Here is a 16,357-nt window from a genome sequence, read left to right as displayed (position 1 = left end):
GAAAAGAACCCCAAAGCTGAGTGAGTGACAAAACCCAAAGTCTAAACACTAAACAAAAGAAAAATAAGCAAAGGATATAACCAAGACATAGAATACAAACAAATATGAATAATATCACGGGTGTGAGAGCCACCAGCCATTGTCCACAACCACCACAGGACCAATGCAACATCGTACAAAATCCAAACTATAATAAACCATGTTAGAGAAACCCTCAAATGTAGGAACAAATATTTCCTTATTTAATGTGTATAAACTCTTAGGCAACAGAAAAAAGCATATCATATATGTATTCAAAATCAACAGGCATTCAATTAACCCGCAAAAGAAAACCTCTAGCATCTTCTAATTGGTAAAAACATGAGTTCTACCAACACGTTTATATACAAAATTCAACTAACACAGAAAATTTGATATGCTGAATCCAGACATTTAATATACCTGCAGAGCGAGCCTCTAAGATCTCCTACTAGGTAAAACAAGAATTCGACCAATATGATTATATACATAAATTGACAAATATGTAGAAGATTGGATATGTTGAATTTTCAGACATCTCAAATTTATTAGTTCACTCATGCTTAGAAATTGTCTATTCAAAAGAGCCGTTCAAATGAAATAAATAATTTCAAGTGTATATATATTACCAGAAAGCAAAATGTTTTCCCCTAGTAAACACATTGATTACAATTTACATCAATGATAGACAAAAAGCAATCAGTTAACTACAAAATTATATCTATAACTGGGTTGATAGAAACTCCACTTCATACCAGTTGAGAATTTTGCTGCCCAAAAAGATTTGAAAATAATTTAGGTGCCATAGGAGGCAGTACCATAGGTTCTGGTGCCATAAAATTCACAATTTTCTCATGCACATTATACCTGCCATATTAATTCAATAGGTGCAATTAGCTATTGTCAAGGACTAAAAGAAATTATTTTAGGCAAGGCTGTAAATAAGAGTCATGGGCACCTTATCTTGCGACTTTTTGAAGCCCGGCGATCCACAATCTTCCTCTTTCTATTGATCTTTTTACTGGAATAAACACTTGCTCCTGTTAAAACATCAGGATAAAGCTTAAACTAGTATACACAATGTTGTGGGTGAAAACATTATCAGTCCAAAATCATTTTTTGAAATTTGATTCTAAACTTGTACAGTACAAGAGAGTTGATGATCAGAAAAAAATAGTAAAAGAACTTGCAAAATGTGAAAAAACTACCAACATAAGAAGTAATTGTCCTTCATTGCAATATTCTTATCAATTTATTTTCTGGTTAAACAGAAAAGACAGAGCAAAAACACCTGCAAACAACCTACATTTAAAAAACAAACTTCCTGGCATGAGTGTGCCTGATGTCATTTGGCATATTATTCTTCAGTATCAAATCATACAAATGTATCTGATATCAATTTGAAGTGCTTAATTATACTGTATGGCTATTTCTCATGGGATGGAGATAGAATCTACATTAGAAGGTTTGTTAGCAAGGAAGCATACCTACATGTTGTGATGCATTAATATTTACAGCTAAAACAGAGATCAATGACAACTAAAGGAATTATCCATGAAGAACTAACACTGACATGCAAAATCGTGTATGTAGTACCTCCCACTGTAGAGGGAATATACTGGCAGGCATCATCACAGTGGAAAATTTCACCCGTATAATGGTCTAACAATTTTATTTATTTTATATGTTTAAATTGATCTATATTTAGAACTTAGTTACCGATTCTGGTTCTGATGCGCGTATGTACGATTTTTATTTTTATTTTATTTTGGATGTGCTTGGGTGTGTCTGTGTATATATATATATGCAGGATTCTGATGCGTGGATGCACAATTTTTATTTTTATTTTTATTTTATTTTGGATGCGCTTGGGTGCGTTTGTATATATACATAAATACATATATATATATATATATATATATATGCAGGATTCTGATGCGCAGATGCACGATTTTTATTTTTGTTTTATTTTGGATGCGCTTGGGTGCATTTGTGTGTGTGTGTGTGTGTGTGTGTGTGTCTATATATATATATATATATATATATATATATATATATATATATATAGAGAGAGAGAGAGAGAGAGAGAGAGATTTATATATGCAAAGAAATGTACAAAAATAAACCATTCCATAGCATGATAATTCACCAATGAGAACCTGTCTATTGCTATTGCACGAAATCTGTATTGCATAGTAAATTACTGCTAAGGAGAATTATATTTAAGGATAACTTGATCTCCTTTTTCTGTTTAAGCCTTCACTAATAATTTAAAAAATATGTATAGTTGCCAGTTCTGACTCTAGTTCAAATCAATGGTTCAGATTTGGAGGTCCAATTACTGGTGAGAAGAATCCTATGCAAGGCAAATTCGATCTATTTCTGTGTTTAAGCCTTCAATAATAATTATAAAAATGCTTCAAACATACACACATTCACTAATAATTAGTTTGGGTTGTAACTGAATGTTCATACAGACATTCATTTTTATAAGTTGCAACCATAGTTTGAGTTTTCTTATAAAGCATACTATCCATATTAATAGATAAAATCATCCAAATAAACCAGCCTGTTGGACACACACAAGTGTATGCAGTGCTCAAAGAGGTTTGAGTTTTGAACAGTTACTAAAAATTCAATGTCCTTACTTTAGTATGTCCTGGGCGCACCAGTGCAGCACCGGCACACCCAAAAGCACCAGCACCCACGCCTGGCAATTTCCCAGACGCACCAGTAACTAAGATTTACACAAGTTATAGGTTCTGAATTAATTACGAATTTTAGTTGTTCTAACAATATCATGTATGCCCATATCCAGGAACAAATTTTAAAAAGAAACTTTTTCAAACTTCTGAACTTTCATAGTGGATGTTTACGATGTGGAACAGATCCCTGTTAGGGTTTAGGCAGATATAAGTAATAAATAATATTAAGATAATGCAGAAATAAGAGAAGACATAAAGACAATAACATAGAGATTTAACATGGTTCATTCAATATGGGCTACATCCACGAGAGAAATAGCCATTCACATATTTTATTATCCAGCAAAGAGCAAATTACAAGCTGATGATTTTTCACATCACAATCACTTATTTAGTTATTTATCAAGCTTTTTTTGAAGTGGTTTACAAGGTTAGCAAAATTAAACCCAGACCTTAAACATTTCCCCCTCGAGGCCCAGCCCAAACCCATAGCCTAGTGAGGATACATGTTGAGTGTACAGTGCTCGCTTGATTAGTCACCACAAACCAACAATCTCTCACTTGGAGACTAATCCTGTAACAAAACCACTAGCGCTGAAGCTACCACTAAATTGCTGCACCTGGACTATAGTGTTTCTCATTTCCAATATGATCAAGCTTTAAGAGCAATAGAAACTGAGAAGGAAGTCAATTTATCTCAACTTACTGCCTTGGTCAACATATATGTGGGATTCTTGCTAGTATGTATCTTCTCCGACTTCAATAGTCCATCCTCTAAAACTGATCGTATAAAGTGGTACTGAAGTTGTGTTTAATTTTAGAGTGAAGGGTTGAGTTCTTTGCAAGATGAATTGCACTCTAACTGTCACTATATAACCTGCTATTCTCTTGCATCTTGCCCAATTCCTCCATAAACCTTCGTAACCAAATCATCTCCTTACTAGCCTCTGTAGCAGCAACATATTTTTTTTCTGTGGTTGAAAATTGCTACAAACTTTTGCATTCTGGAAAATCCAGTTGACTGTTGTGCCACTTACAGTAAAAACATACCCTATAGTGCTCCTTCTGCAATAATATCTTATGCTAAATTTGAATCAACATAGCCTTGTAAAGTGGAATGAGAGCCTCCAAAACATGAAGACTGATTTGTAGCTCTCAACTAACTGAGAATCCACTTTACTGCATTTCAATGCTCTTTTCCAAAGCTGTACATATACCCACTTACAACTCCCACTGCGTGTGCAATATGTCATGTCCCCCCTCTCCGCATAACTAACACTCCTTCACACTTAGCCTAATTGTACATCCCAATAGGCTAGAGTGTTTTCTTAATAGATGTCATGGGGATTTTAATATTAAATTTGTATTCAAAACTTTATGACGCTGAATGTTCCTAGTACGGCCCACATAAGATCTTTGGAGTCTATATCATCTTGGTCTATGACTTGGACCACTTTAGCCTGGTGACATGGCCTGCCAATTTCCAAGTGGCTGGAGGGTCACAGTTGTAATGCTCACACTATGCAACAGAGGATTCTTGTAATGCTGCTCCTATCACCCCGTGCATGGCTGCCACTACACAAAGGCTTTCCCAGCCTTCTGTGGAGATACCTTTGTAAGAGACTCAACATTTGGGTAACAGAGGAATAAGGAAGAAAAAGAAAAAGGAGATTCAACGTGTTGGACATCAACCCAGTTGATGTTGCTGAGAAGTTAAGGTGTGTGGAATCACCATATGGTAATGAAATCAAAGAGAGTATTGGTCACAAGTGCTGTAAGGAGTAAGTTGCAGCGATATCAGGAAATACGAACATTCAAGGCAATTCCAGTTGTTTGTGACATGACGTGAATATCAGGTGTGAAACACTGAACTTGGTGGCTTCTGTATAGTTTTGAACTTGAGTCATTTGACACCTATATTGAAGAACGAGGCTCCTTAGATCTCTGTGGTCAGGCGTAACTCTAATCTGAAAAGAGGCTCATGCAGTGGAAGCATCAAGGAGTGGTTTTGGCCAGAAGACTACCTGATGATTTGACCCAGAGATGTTGTCAAAGCAGTAATAGAATTTGCTTGGAGTTTTACAACAGCCTAGAACTATATGTACACACCTTCATCCTTCATTGGGCACCGAACTGAACAAGTGTGTGGGAAGAAAGCACATAGGCTGTAGACACCCGACTAGAAGGAAACAGCGGCAGCTGGGAATACATCAATAATAGTTCACTTGCTCATAGTCATTGCCTTGAGAGGTTCATTCTTGGATTGCTTGTTTTGTTAAAATATTGTGCTAAACTGTTTTCATTTGGCAAACTATTGTTGTTCATTGTCAATATATTATGAGCATAGATCTCTGAAAAATAATTGCCAATCCCATTAATATATCTTCTTGGATTATCTAACACCCCACTTAGCTTCAACCCATGTCTCTAAATTCCTAAAATTATCTTTTCAAGGTTGTTATGGTAACTCCACACTTAAGGGATATGTGAGGACCACCATATAAGCATATAAGGGATACTTAACAGAATATAGCTCAGGGATATTACAGTGGTATAAGAACAGCGAACCTGCTGCCTAGCAGGTGACTCTTTTGAATGCATCAGTATAACAGGGAACCACGAAGAGTTTGAAGACCCCCACCTGTTCCAGAAGGTAGGACAGTATCAGAGATTGCAGGAATGCACTCAATGGCAGAGAGAGCTGCAAATCAGGCTAAGGAAGCAAATAAAGAAGCAAGGGAAACATTGAGAGCCCTCAGAGAAGGACAAAAAGACATTGCTGATGTATTGCAGCAGCTTACAGAAGCAATACAGCAGATGAATATCGGGCCAAGAAGACCCCAAAGTCATCATAGCAAGGGTGGTAATGCTGCTGGGCCACAAGGTGCAAGGGTACCCATTCGTACCACAGACAGACCCCTGATGCCTATATTTGTTGGACATAACCAGGAAGTTGAGATTGCTAATGCAGGATCAGCCATGCCAATTCCAGAAGACATCATGGCCATGCACGCTGCATGGGATTTGTTTCCAGATAATGTTAACGCAGATTTGAGATTTATTCAGTATATGAGGTAGCAAAGGGAGATGGTAAGAGTTTGGTAGGATAGAAGGCCAATGGGCCCAAATAAGGATTTGAAGCATGCTATCAACAAGCTTGCTTCACCAGTATTTGATGGCAACGGGAAAACTACAGTCAAGGCCTCCATACATAAATTAGATACATTTCTCACATTGAAACCTATGATGGAAATTGAGGCAATCAAGTTTGCTACTATGCATTTGGACAGGCCAGCTTATGATTGATGGCATCACAACCTTGTCAGTCACGATCATGGCATGATTAAGTCATATAAGGAGTTTAGCAATGAGCCAATAACTAGTTTTGACATGAAGGATATAGAAATTCACTATAGAGAGTTAGCCCAGCTAAAGCACAACGGTGCTTTAGACACCTACATTGATGAGTTTTAGCAGACCTCTATTATGGATCCTGACATGTCTGAAAGCAAGAAAGCGATGCTGTTTGTGGAAGGATTAAGTGAGAGATGCAAAGAGTTTGTTAAAGTGTGGGAGCCCAATACTCTCCAAGATGCAATAAAGAGGGCACTTGATATAGACAGTTCATCATCAGTAGTTCGGCCTCATAAAATGCCTTTTAAGGGGTAAAAGACCAACCTGAAATTCTTCAAATTACAAGAAGGCTACTCCACCAAAGGCAATTTTTCAGTCCAAGAATGAGCTACAGAGGAAGAACTTATACTTCACATGCAAAGAGCCTTGGACACCGGATTGCAGATGCCTTGGAAAGTGAAGAATTCACTATATTGAGGTAGTTTCATAGATGACAATGAAGGCAACAAATCTGATTACAGTGATGAAGAAGGCAATCTCGAGCAGCTCCAAGTGGAGAAGGTCAAGGGACAGGTTTTAGATCAGCCTCCTACGATTGTCACCCTCTCAGGAATACCTACAGACAGTCTTATTTACTTAAGGGGAGTAGTTAAAGGGCACCAAATAGTTTACTTAGTGGATATCGAGGCTACACATAATTTCATTAGTGCCTCCATAACAGCAAAAAAGAAGATACAAGTGAATGCATTTTGATGTTAAAGTTGTTGGTGCAGATCCTCTTGATTATTCCAGGATGGTTTCCCAACTTGAGATTCAGCTAGGTAGTTACACACTGACCCTAGATCTTTATGTGATTGAGTTAGGAGGGATGGATGCTATTTTAGGTCTACAGTGGCTCCAAACTCTTGGCAGGTACACTATCGATCATGATCAGAAGCAGCTTGAGTTTATGAGGGAGATCAATATATCATACTTAGAGCTATGACTCATAGAGGTCCCAAGATCGTCTTGGCTCATAGGATGGAGTCCATCTTGAGACACGATGATACAGAGTGGGCAACACTGATCAAAAACATACTGAGTTGATGAGGGGAGATTAGTATATCATACTTAGAGTTGTGACTAATAGAGGTCCCACGATCGTCTCAGCTCATGGGATGGAGTTCATCTTGAGACACGATGATACAAAGTGGGCAACACATTGCTTTATCTTCACTAAATATATTTCGGATTTAGGACAACAGCATCAAATCAATATCCAGTGAATGCTAGGCAAGCACAAAGGAGTTTTCAGTGATATTCTTCCTAGCATACCTTTTGACCATGGGTTTGAGCAAGTGATAGAGTTGGAAGAGAATGTGAAGCCAGTCATTACCGCACCTTATCAGCACCCTAGGCATTATAAGGAGATTAAGAGGCCTATAAGAGAGTTACTAAACATGGGGCACGTTAGACCAAGCTCGAGACCATTTGCTTCATCAATAGTTTTGGTCAAAAACAAGGATGGGACTCTATGGATGTGTATCGACTACACGACATTGAATAAAAGGACTACCAAGAACACGTATCCCATTCCTCGCATAAATGAGCTATTAGATAAGTTACATAAGGTCGTCAAATCTTCAAAGATTGATCTTTGTTCAGGTTACCACCAAACTCAGGTATGTGAGGAGAATGTACATAAGACAGCTTTCAGGTGCCACTATGGACACTACGAGTTTTTGGTAATGCCCTTTGGACTCACCAATGTACTTGCTACATTCTAGTCAGGTATGAACCACATATTTAATAAGCAGTTGCATAAGTTTGTGATGGTTTCCTTCAATGACATGATTTTCAGCAGTACTTGGAAGGAGCATGTTTACCCTTGTGGGGTAACAGAGATTAGTTGCATACAGGAAGTAAAGTACTCAACATGGAATGGAAAGAGAGAACAGTAATATTATATTCATTAATTGATCACCATACACAATTGTACTACATACCAACATGTCCCTATTAAAGGAAATAATGCATGCATATAATGTCTAAGGGGTCATGAGACGAACTATCATGACCGTGTAACTCTCTCGGATGTGCCAACCGTCTAACTACCCAATAACCTGACAACATCATCCCCTCCAAAAGAAAAGTTGTCTCCTGACAACTTACAACTTACAAAATAGGAGACAAGTAGCTAAATACATCAAAAACACAAACTAAGTGGGAGGTTGTGTCCCTAGAGTGTCTAGCAACCGACACAACTCGTAGACCTGATCCGTGCGAATGCGCAAATCCTTTCATGTCCTTGTGTTGATCTTCATAGCATCCTTCAGTAAAAGTGTTGCCTCCATGGCCTATGCTTCCTTCTGTGCACAAGCTGCTTTAGCCTCCTCTAGCCCCTTTTCAGCCCTTTCCTTATCCTGCAAGAGCACTACTCGCTCTGCTGCCCAAGTTGCCTATTGGCTAGCCAATTGACTAGCTACTTACAACTTACAAAATAGGAAACAACTAGCTAAATACATCAAAAACAGAGACTAAGGGGGAGGTTGCATCCCCGGAGTGTCCAGCAACCGATGCAGCTCGTATGTGTTGACCTCCATAGCATCCTTCAGTAAAAGTGTCGCCTCCATGGCCTGTGCTTCCTTCTGTGCACAGGCTTCTTTAGCCTCCTCTAGCCCCTTTTCAGCCTTTTCGTTGCCCTGCAAGAGCACTACTCTCTTTGCTGCCCAAGTTCCCTGTTGGCTAGCCAATTGACTGGCTAAATCCTCTCAAGCCTTCACCTCCACCTGTCTAAATCTCTCGGTTGCAACTCTGTTGGCCTTTGCACGCCACTAAGCATAGTAGGTGTCTTTATACACTGCTACTATCTCATGTGCAAGCTTCTACACGGTATTGTTGCTTGGTCCCAACTCAGGTTTTGTAGCTGAGTTTGCCATCACCTCTGGCTTCTCCACTGCTAACCACCCTCTTCCCTCAAAGCAAGAGCAAAAATGTTCTAGGCACCTTCATCGTATGTAGGCTCAAATCAATTGTAGTTCCTTTGTTCAAGTCAAGGCATTATGTCCAAGTACCTGACCTTTCTCCAGCACATCCTCTAGAGACCTAATGTACGCCATTGACCTCTCTTCGTCCGACCCATAGGATATCCTCTCCTCGTCCTCCTGCGCAACCTGTTGGTTTGTATCTATCTCCATTCCTCTTGTGACAGTGACTTCCACCTTAGGTGCGACCCCCTCATCTCTTGGCGCTTCCTCGGATGGTGGAACTCCCCTCCTATGGTGTTGTGATGGCTGGTACTCTAGCCAAAACCTCTTCCTGTCTTGGGGACTGAATGGAGGGGCTGATGTCTATAGAATCGAGTCAGAACTGTTGTCGCAAAAACATACTGCTGCAGTCCATCACTTGAACATCCTCAGCCTCTAGCCCTCTAGTTGTGTCGATTGTTCCATGCTCACTAGTTCAACCAATAAGGTGGAAGTAATGGTGATGACAGCTTCCGTGCCAATCACTTCTAGTCTGACTTGAGGCTCTGGTGATCTACTCTCACCTGACTCTGTCTCCTAGTGCATTTCCATCGCACCTTCGGCTAGAACTACAGCCACTACATCTGGGTTAGTCTAATTATGGGCAACTTCTGCTATTTGACTCTCCTTAGGGGCAGCTACCTGGGATGGCAATTCTACGACCTTTGTTCCCATCATCTCTGGGAAGACTAACTCCCTCTTCTCTATCGCCTGCTCAGTCACCACTACTTTGATCTTAGTCATTGTTGGGGGGTGGTGTCATAACAAAAGGTGCTCTCATCTGGCCGAATGGTAGGATAGGAGTGGAAGTGGTGGGTACCAAGTGTACCGAAATGGGTAACAGAAAAGGTATGAAGAGTGACCTAGGTGGGGATACTGCATCGGTCTCGCTATCCTTGTCCTCAGCCGGAGTGTTGTCTCCCTCCGAAGTAGTTCCATCACTCTCTGTGGTATCCTCTCGGTCATTATCAATGTCACCAAGGATGCCAAACTCCTACATCACCTTCTTCTAGCTAGCCATCGTATCACCTATGTCTAAGTGTCGCTAATAAAGTATGGGGGGCTCTCCCTATGCCAACTTGCCTTTCAGCGGTACCTCTAAAAAATCAACTAGAATCTAGTGAAGTGCAGCCTCCAAATATAATCCAATGGCGTGGTGGGGCATGTAAAAAGTGTGGTGTTGCAACATCATAAACTCCTCCATTCGATCTGCCGAGAGGGATGCCCAATCATACACCACTCTATTCATGATTTCATTCACAATAACAATCTGCGGTAGAGCAATATCCAAGGCCCTACTTGCTCTCGTAAGCCGACTTTTCATGATATCCAGGATACAACGCCAAGGCCCTTCTCTAACAAACTCCCATCCCATCACGCGACTCCTTGTGCCTTTTACAATAGAATCAAATTCGTCAGTTGTGAGTTCTTGACCAACCAACTTAACCCAATATTCCTTCTAGTCCTGTGGAAGGTGGTTTTTTTTTTGCCATCTTGGAGCCTCCCTATCCTGAAATACCAAAAACTCTAGTAGAATCGTGAACTTTGAACGAGACAGTGATAAGGTGTTTTTTTATATTCGAATGAACTTCTCCAATTATACTTGTCATATGATTCAATCATGATTCACAGTACCTGCTCAAAAAGTCGAAAGGAAAACACGAGCATTTGGATTGCCCTATACACATGTGCTTGTACCAGTATCTGCTTGATTTGGTCTATGTCTGGTGTCTCTTGCCACCATCAGCGGCATTCAATGGCGTTCAAACCCTCAAATTGAATTGTGTGATGGAAAATGTCTTCTTTTTGGAACACTTGCTACACCTTGGGACGAATTCTCTACTTCTTACTACTAGAGGTGGCTCCTAAGCCTACAACACGAACGCTCGAAGCCAAGGCTTTGGCATTTTACAATAGAATCAAATTCGTCAGTTGTGAGTTCTTGACCAACCAACTTAACCCAATATTCCTTCTAGTCCTGTGGAAGGTGGTTTTTTTTTTGCCATCTTGGAGCCTCCCTATCCTGAAATACCAAAAACTCTAGTAGAATCGTGAACTTTGAACGAGACAGTGATAAGGTGTTTTTTTATATTCGAATGAACTTCTCCAATTATACTTGTCATATGATTCAATCATGATTCACAGTACCTGCTCAAAAAGTCGAAAGGAAAACACGAGCATTTGGATTGCCCTATACACATGTGCTTGTACCAGTATCTGCTTGATTTGGTCTATGTCTGGTGTCTCTTGCCACCATCAGCGGCATTCAATGGCGTTCAGACCCTCAAATTGAATTGTGTGATGGAAAATGTCTTCTTTTTGGAACACTTGCTACACCTTGGGACGAATTCTCTACTTCTTACTACTAGAGGTGGCTCCTAAGCCTACAACACGAACGCTCGAAGCCAAGGCTTTGGCATTTTACAATAGAATCAAATTCGTCAGTTGTGAGTTCTTGACCAACCAACTTAACCCAATATTCCTTCCAATCCTGTGGATGCTTGTGGTTTTTTTTGCCATCTTGGAGCCTCCCTGTCCTAGAATACCAAAAACTCTAGTAAAATCGTGAACTTTGAACAAGACAATGATAGGGTGTTTTTTTATATTCGAATGAACTTCTCCTGCTATACTTGTCATATGATTCAATCATGATTCGCAGTACTTGCTCAAAAAGTTGGAAGGAAAACACTGGCATTTGGATTGCTCTATACACGTGCTTGTACTAGTATCTGCTTGATTTGGTCTGTGTTTGGTGTCTCTTGCCACCATCGGCGGCATTCAATGGCGTTCAGACCCTCAAATTGAATTGTGCGATGGGAAATGTCTTCTTTCTGGAATGCCAGCTGCACCTTGGGACGAATTCTCCACTTCTTACTACTGGAGGTGGCTCCTTAGCCTACAACACGAACACCTGAAGCCAAGACTTTGGTGTTTTTGTCCATGCTGGAACTGTCTACTTCCAACTAATCCTTCCAAGGTCTTCGCTTGCCTATCGAATGCATACCTTAACTGTTTCTTGTTTTGTCTTATGTGATTAAAAAACAGTTTAGGTTGATCAATTCTTCGTCGTTTTGTGAGTCACGGATATAATTGTCATACATGTGATCGTCTCCTGATACCTCTTTTGCCTATGGCCCTTGTTTTCCGTGCGTTTGCATTGTCTTCCACGATCCCCTCTTTAAATTAGTACTTTGTTGCCTTCTCCAATTGTCGTTGATGTTTGATACAACTCTAATTCCCTTCTAGAGCACTTCACCTTGCAAATTGATTACTCGTGCCCTTGGCCAATGTATCCCTTTGCTATGCCTTCTTCTCTGTCACTGTCCTTTTCGCTTGCGGAAGCATTGTTTCTAATACCTTTGTACTTTCCCGTGGCCCTTTTCTCCACGACCGCTTGGTGTCTCCGGAGTCTCCTTCATCACCGCGAGATGATGCTGGGATGTTGCATCTGTGGGATGCTTGAATGTTCTTTTTCTACATCGCCCAATTACCTTGTTGAGTGCAAGTTCACATCCACAACCTTCCCTATTGGGTATTGGATAAGTCTACGGATATGTCTACAAAACACTGCCCCCCGGATGTTACCCGTGGGACTAGTCTCGAACTTTTATTTTTAAATTTATTTATTTTTTTAATTTCTAAGTATTGCTCATGGCTAATTTACTTCATGGGTCGGCCTTGCTCCATCCTTCATCGCGTTGATGATCAATTTTGAGTTTGGAACCATTAAGTGAATCCACAATCTCTAGTCCATCGAAAGTCCACAACTTAATGTTCCATTGTCGCCAACTTCCCATATTATGTAGGGTCCTATCCATTTCACCTTGAACTTCCCAGGTTTATCTCATTACGCCCAAGCTGAAACCTTATCCATTTCAGATGTTCATTATGCCATGCTTTATGATGAGATTGTGCTACCTCACTTTTTCATTGTGCCATTAGCCGTCGTTCGTCTAGCTTATTCAACCTAAAGAATCTCTCCCAAAGACTTCCCATATCGCCAAGTCTATTGTTAATTGCTCTCTGAAGGCTTGGAACAATAAATTCTGTTAGCACAACTGCTTCTTGCCCAAACATTAGTTGGAATGGTGTTTGTCCCATTGTAACTTTGTACGTTGTACGATACGCCCAAAGTGTTCCTGGCAACTTTTCTTCCCAATCGACTTGGTCCACCTCACATATCTTGTAGATGACCGACACTAGGATTTTGTTTGTTGCCTTTGTCTGGCCATTAGCCCTTGGATAGTATGCGCTTGACAGGGAGTAAAAAATTTTGAACTCAATCGTGAGTAGTCGGATCACATGATTGACAAAGTGACCTCCCCTGTCACTGGTCAACTGGATAGGAATGCCATAATGCGTAATGATCTACTTATAAATAAACTTTGTTGTGCTTATGGTTGATTTATCAAGTAACACTCGTGCCTCCAACCACTTCGTGAGATACTTTGTTGCTATCACAATGTAGCGGCATCTTTGAGTCATACTTGGCTTCAAGGGCCCCACAAAATCTAAACCCCACCATTTAAACAACTCTTGGACATGCAATGGGTTAAGCGGCATGAAATCCCATTTCAAGGGTTTACTTGTGTGTTGACAAGTGTCACAACTGAGCACCCACATTCTCACATCACTATACAAGGTAGGCCACCATAGCCCTACCAGAAGTACTTTCGTTACCATCATGTCCAGTCCCATATGCCCTCCTGTCGGGCCTTCATGGACTTCTTGAAGGACACTTTGTACTTCCTCATCTATCATGCATCTTCTCAATACTTGGTTTGGCCCCATTTTATAAATCAGACCATTAATCAGTGAAACCGTTCTGCCCCTTAATGCCAACTTTCATCGTTCGCTTGGTGGCATCTCCTTGGGGAATTGCGAAATGGATAGATATTTTCCTATACTTTTGTACCACTCCGGAAGGATGGCTATTAAAAATTAATGCACGTCTGGGAAGTCATCATTGACTCCTACCGGCGGCTCCCCCGACCTGATCTGAGATAGTTGATTGGCTATAACGTGGCTCTTCCACAGTCGCACCACGATGGTGAATGTAAACTCCTAGAGTAGCAACAACCATCTACTCACCCTCCCCTGAATGATGGGTTTGTTTACTAAGTACACCAACGCCAAGTGGTCTACGTAGAATTTGAAGGGCGTTGCCAACAGGGGGTCTGAACTTTGTACAACATACACCATAGAGTCTAAACATTTGTACAACATACATCATTCCTAGAGCCTCCCGCTCTGTTGTGTTATAGTTCTTCTCTACCTTTGACAACAATCTGCTAACAAAGTAGATAGGATGATCCCAGCCATGATCACCCGTTTGTGCAAGTGTTGCGCCACTTGCATAGTTAGACACATCCACATGCACGTGAAACTCTTTATCCCAGTTCGAGTATGCTAGAATTGGTGCCCCTAGCAATCTCGTCTTCAATTCTTTAAAGGAAGTTTCTTGTTTCGTACCCCAAGCATAGGGTTCCCCTTTTCTTGTCAGCCTGTCGAGGGGGCATGAAACTTGAGCAAAGTTCTTTTATGAACCTCCTGTAATATCCAATGTGTCCTAAGAATGATTTGACTCCACTGAAGTCTGTTGGCGCTTCCATCTCCACTATCACACATATCTTGTCAAGATTAGTTTTGAGTCCTGTCTTAGATACAATATTAAGCTCACCTTGGAGCACCATGAATCTACACTTCTTTGGGTTCAATGCCAGCCTAGCCCAACGCCACCTTTTCATGCATTCCCCGAGTGTTACCAAATGTGTCTTATCCATTGAAGATAGACAAATTGTCCAAGAATGCAAGAAAGTTCCCTACGAACGTTTTATCAAAGATCTGAAGAATTATTCTTTGGAAGATTACTAGCGCATTACACAAACCGAATGACATCCAGTTATATGCATAGATGCCATCCTCTACCACGAAAGTGGTCTTCAACTTATCCTCATCTGCAATTGATAAGTGGTCATTAGCAGAGAACCCATCGACAAATGAGTACATTTTGTGTCCAGCAACTTCTTCAAGTATTTTATCCATGAACGGAAAATGGAAGGGGTCTTTTATAGTGACAACATTCAAGCAGTCGAAATCAACACAAATTCTAATTTGGTTTGCCTCCTTTTTCAATGATATCATGATGGGTGAGACCCATTCACTTGTCTCAACTTGAAATATGATTCTTGCATCTAGCATGCATTGGATCTCTTCATCAACCTTTACTGCATAATTCTTGTTCATCATGTACAGCCTCTTCTACACAGGTTTTGCACCAGGCACTAGGGGTATACGATGTACACACAACTCTAGAGGTATACGCTTTAGGTTCTTGTGACTCCAAGCAAACACATCTTTGTACTCCATGAAGATTTTGAATTTTGTCGTCTTCAACGTAGGACCCCAATCATCACCAACCAGTATGTTGTGTAGACTCTCTTTATCTCTGAGATTCATGACCCGTACGGATGGCTCTTCGTACTTGATTGGTTTCCTTGCGTCAATGTTGTGAGTAGGACTTTCATTCACTCGGGCTTCTCCTTCTTTGTACTCCTCAAAGTCCTAAGGAAACACCTCCTCTTCTTCATCCATTCCTTTCACTCCTAGCATATCGCTACTTGGGAATAACTCGTAATCTTCCATTTGCCAATGGAAGAGTCCGTTCAAGGACTCCAAGTTATCTTCTGAACATCTTTCAAGTTCCAGCACGCCTTCATCATTAGGCTCCATCCGATCTCTTCCCTTGTCCCTTCCACTAGACTCTCCATCATATTCAAATTTTGAAGCCATCTCCTCATTCACCATCTGTGTACAAAGGTTGATAACAAACTTCCTTTCGCTGCTCTCCAGTGAAAGCGTGTTTTTCTTCCAATTGTGGTTCACCCTTGCTGCTACTAGCCATCCCCTTCCGAGAATGGCTTCATACCCCTTCTTTTTCAATGGAATGACGACAAAATCTAGCACATATAGTTGGTTCCAATGATGATTGGTAGAGCCATCAATGTTCCCAGAGGTTTGATACCATGCTAGTTTGCACCGACTAAATTGAAGGTGGGGGGCCACAAGGTAGGCTTCCCAGGTTTCTTCCGCGTCTCCTCCGAAGGCACATTTACCCTCGGCCCACCATCAACTATGGTATCGGTGAGGATTGTCTCGAGAATACCAATCTCAATGATCACGGGTTACCGTCCATTGTTCAACACGAGTAGCATAGAGTCTACTGCTGATCCTCCCGAAACAGTTGGCAGTTGCGTGGTGTTGGTACTTGGTTGT

At 40.8% G+C, this 16,357-nt stretch overlaps 1 protein-coding gene across 9 annotated transcripts in view; it reads right to left on the bottom strand.

The window, feature by feature from the left end:
* Positions 1-538: 538 nt before the first annotated feature.
* Positions 539-16,357, bottom strand: part of LOC149571828 (rRNA processing protein-like protein) — a 124,542-nt gene continuing 108,723 nt past the window's right edge. For all 9 annotated transcript variants that reach the window (XM_089813236.1, XM_089813241.1, XM_089813235.1 and 6 more), the window contains 2 exons: positions 977-1,058; positions 539-885 (listed from right to left, as the gene is read on the bottom strand). In XM_089813236.1, the coding sequence (XP_089669362.1) occupies positions 768-885; positions 977-1,058 (200 nt within the window). In that variant the 3' untranslated portion in view covers positions 539-767. The remainder of the gene's footprint in view (positions 886-976; positions 1,059-16,357) is intronic.

This window comes from Cupressus sempervirens, chromosome 2, assembly GCF_028749045.1.
Source record: "Cupressus sempervirens isolate cs-2001-9-10 chromosome 2, ASM2874904v1, whole genome shotgun sequence".
Taxonomy (NCBI): domain Eukaryota; kingdom Viridiplantae; phylum Streptophyta; class Pinopsida; order Cupressales; family Cupressaceae; genus Cupressus; species Cupressus sempervirens.
Note: the sequence above shows the minus strand (reverse complement) of the source record. Positions and strands in the feature narration are given on the sequence as shown.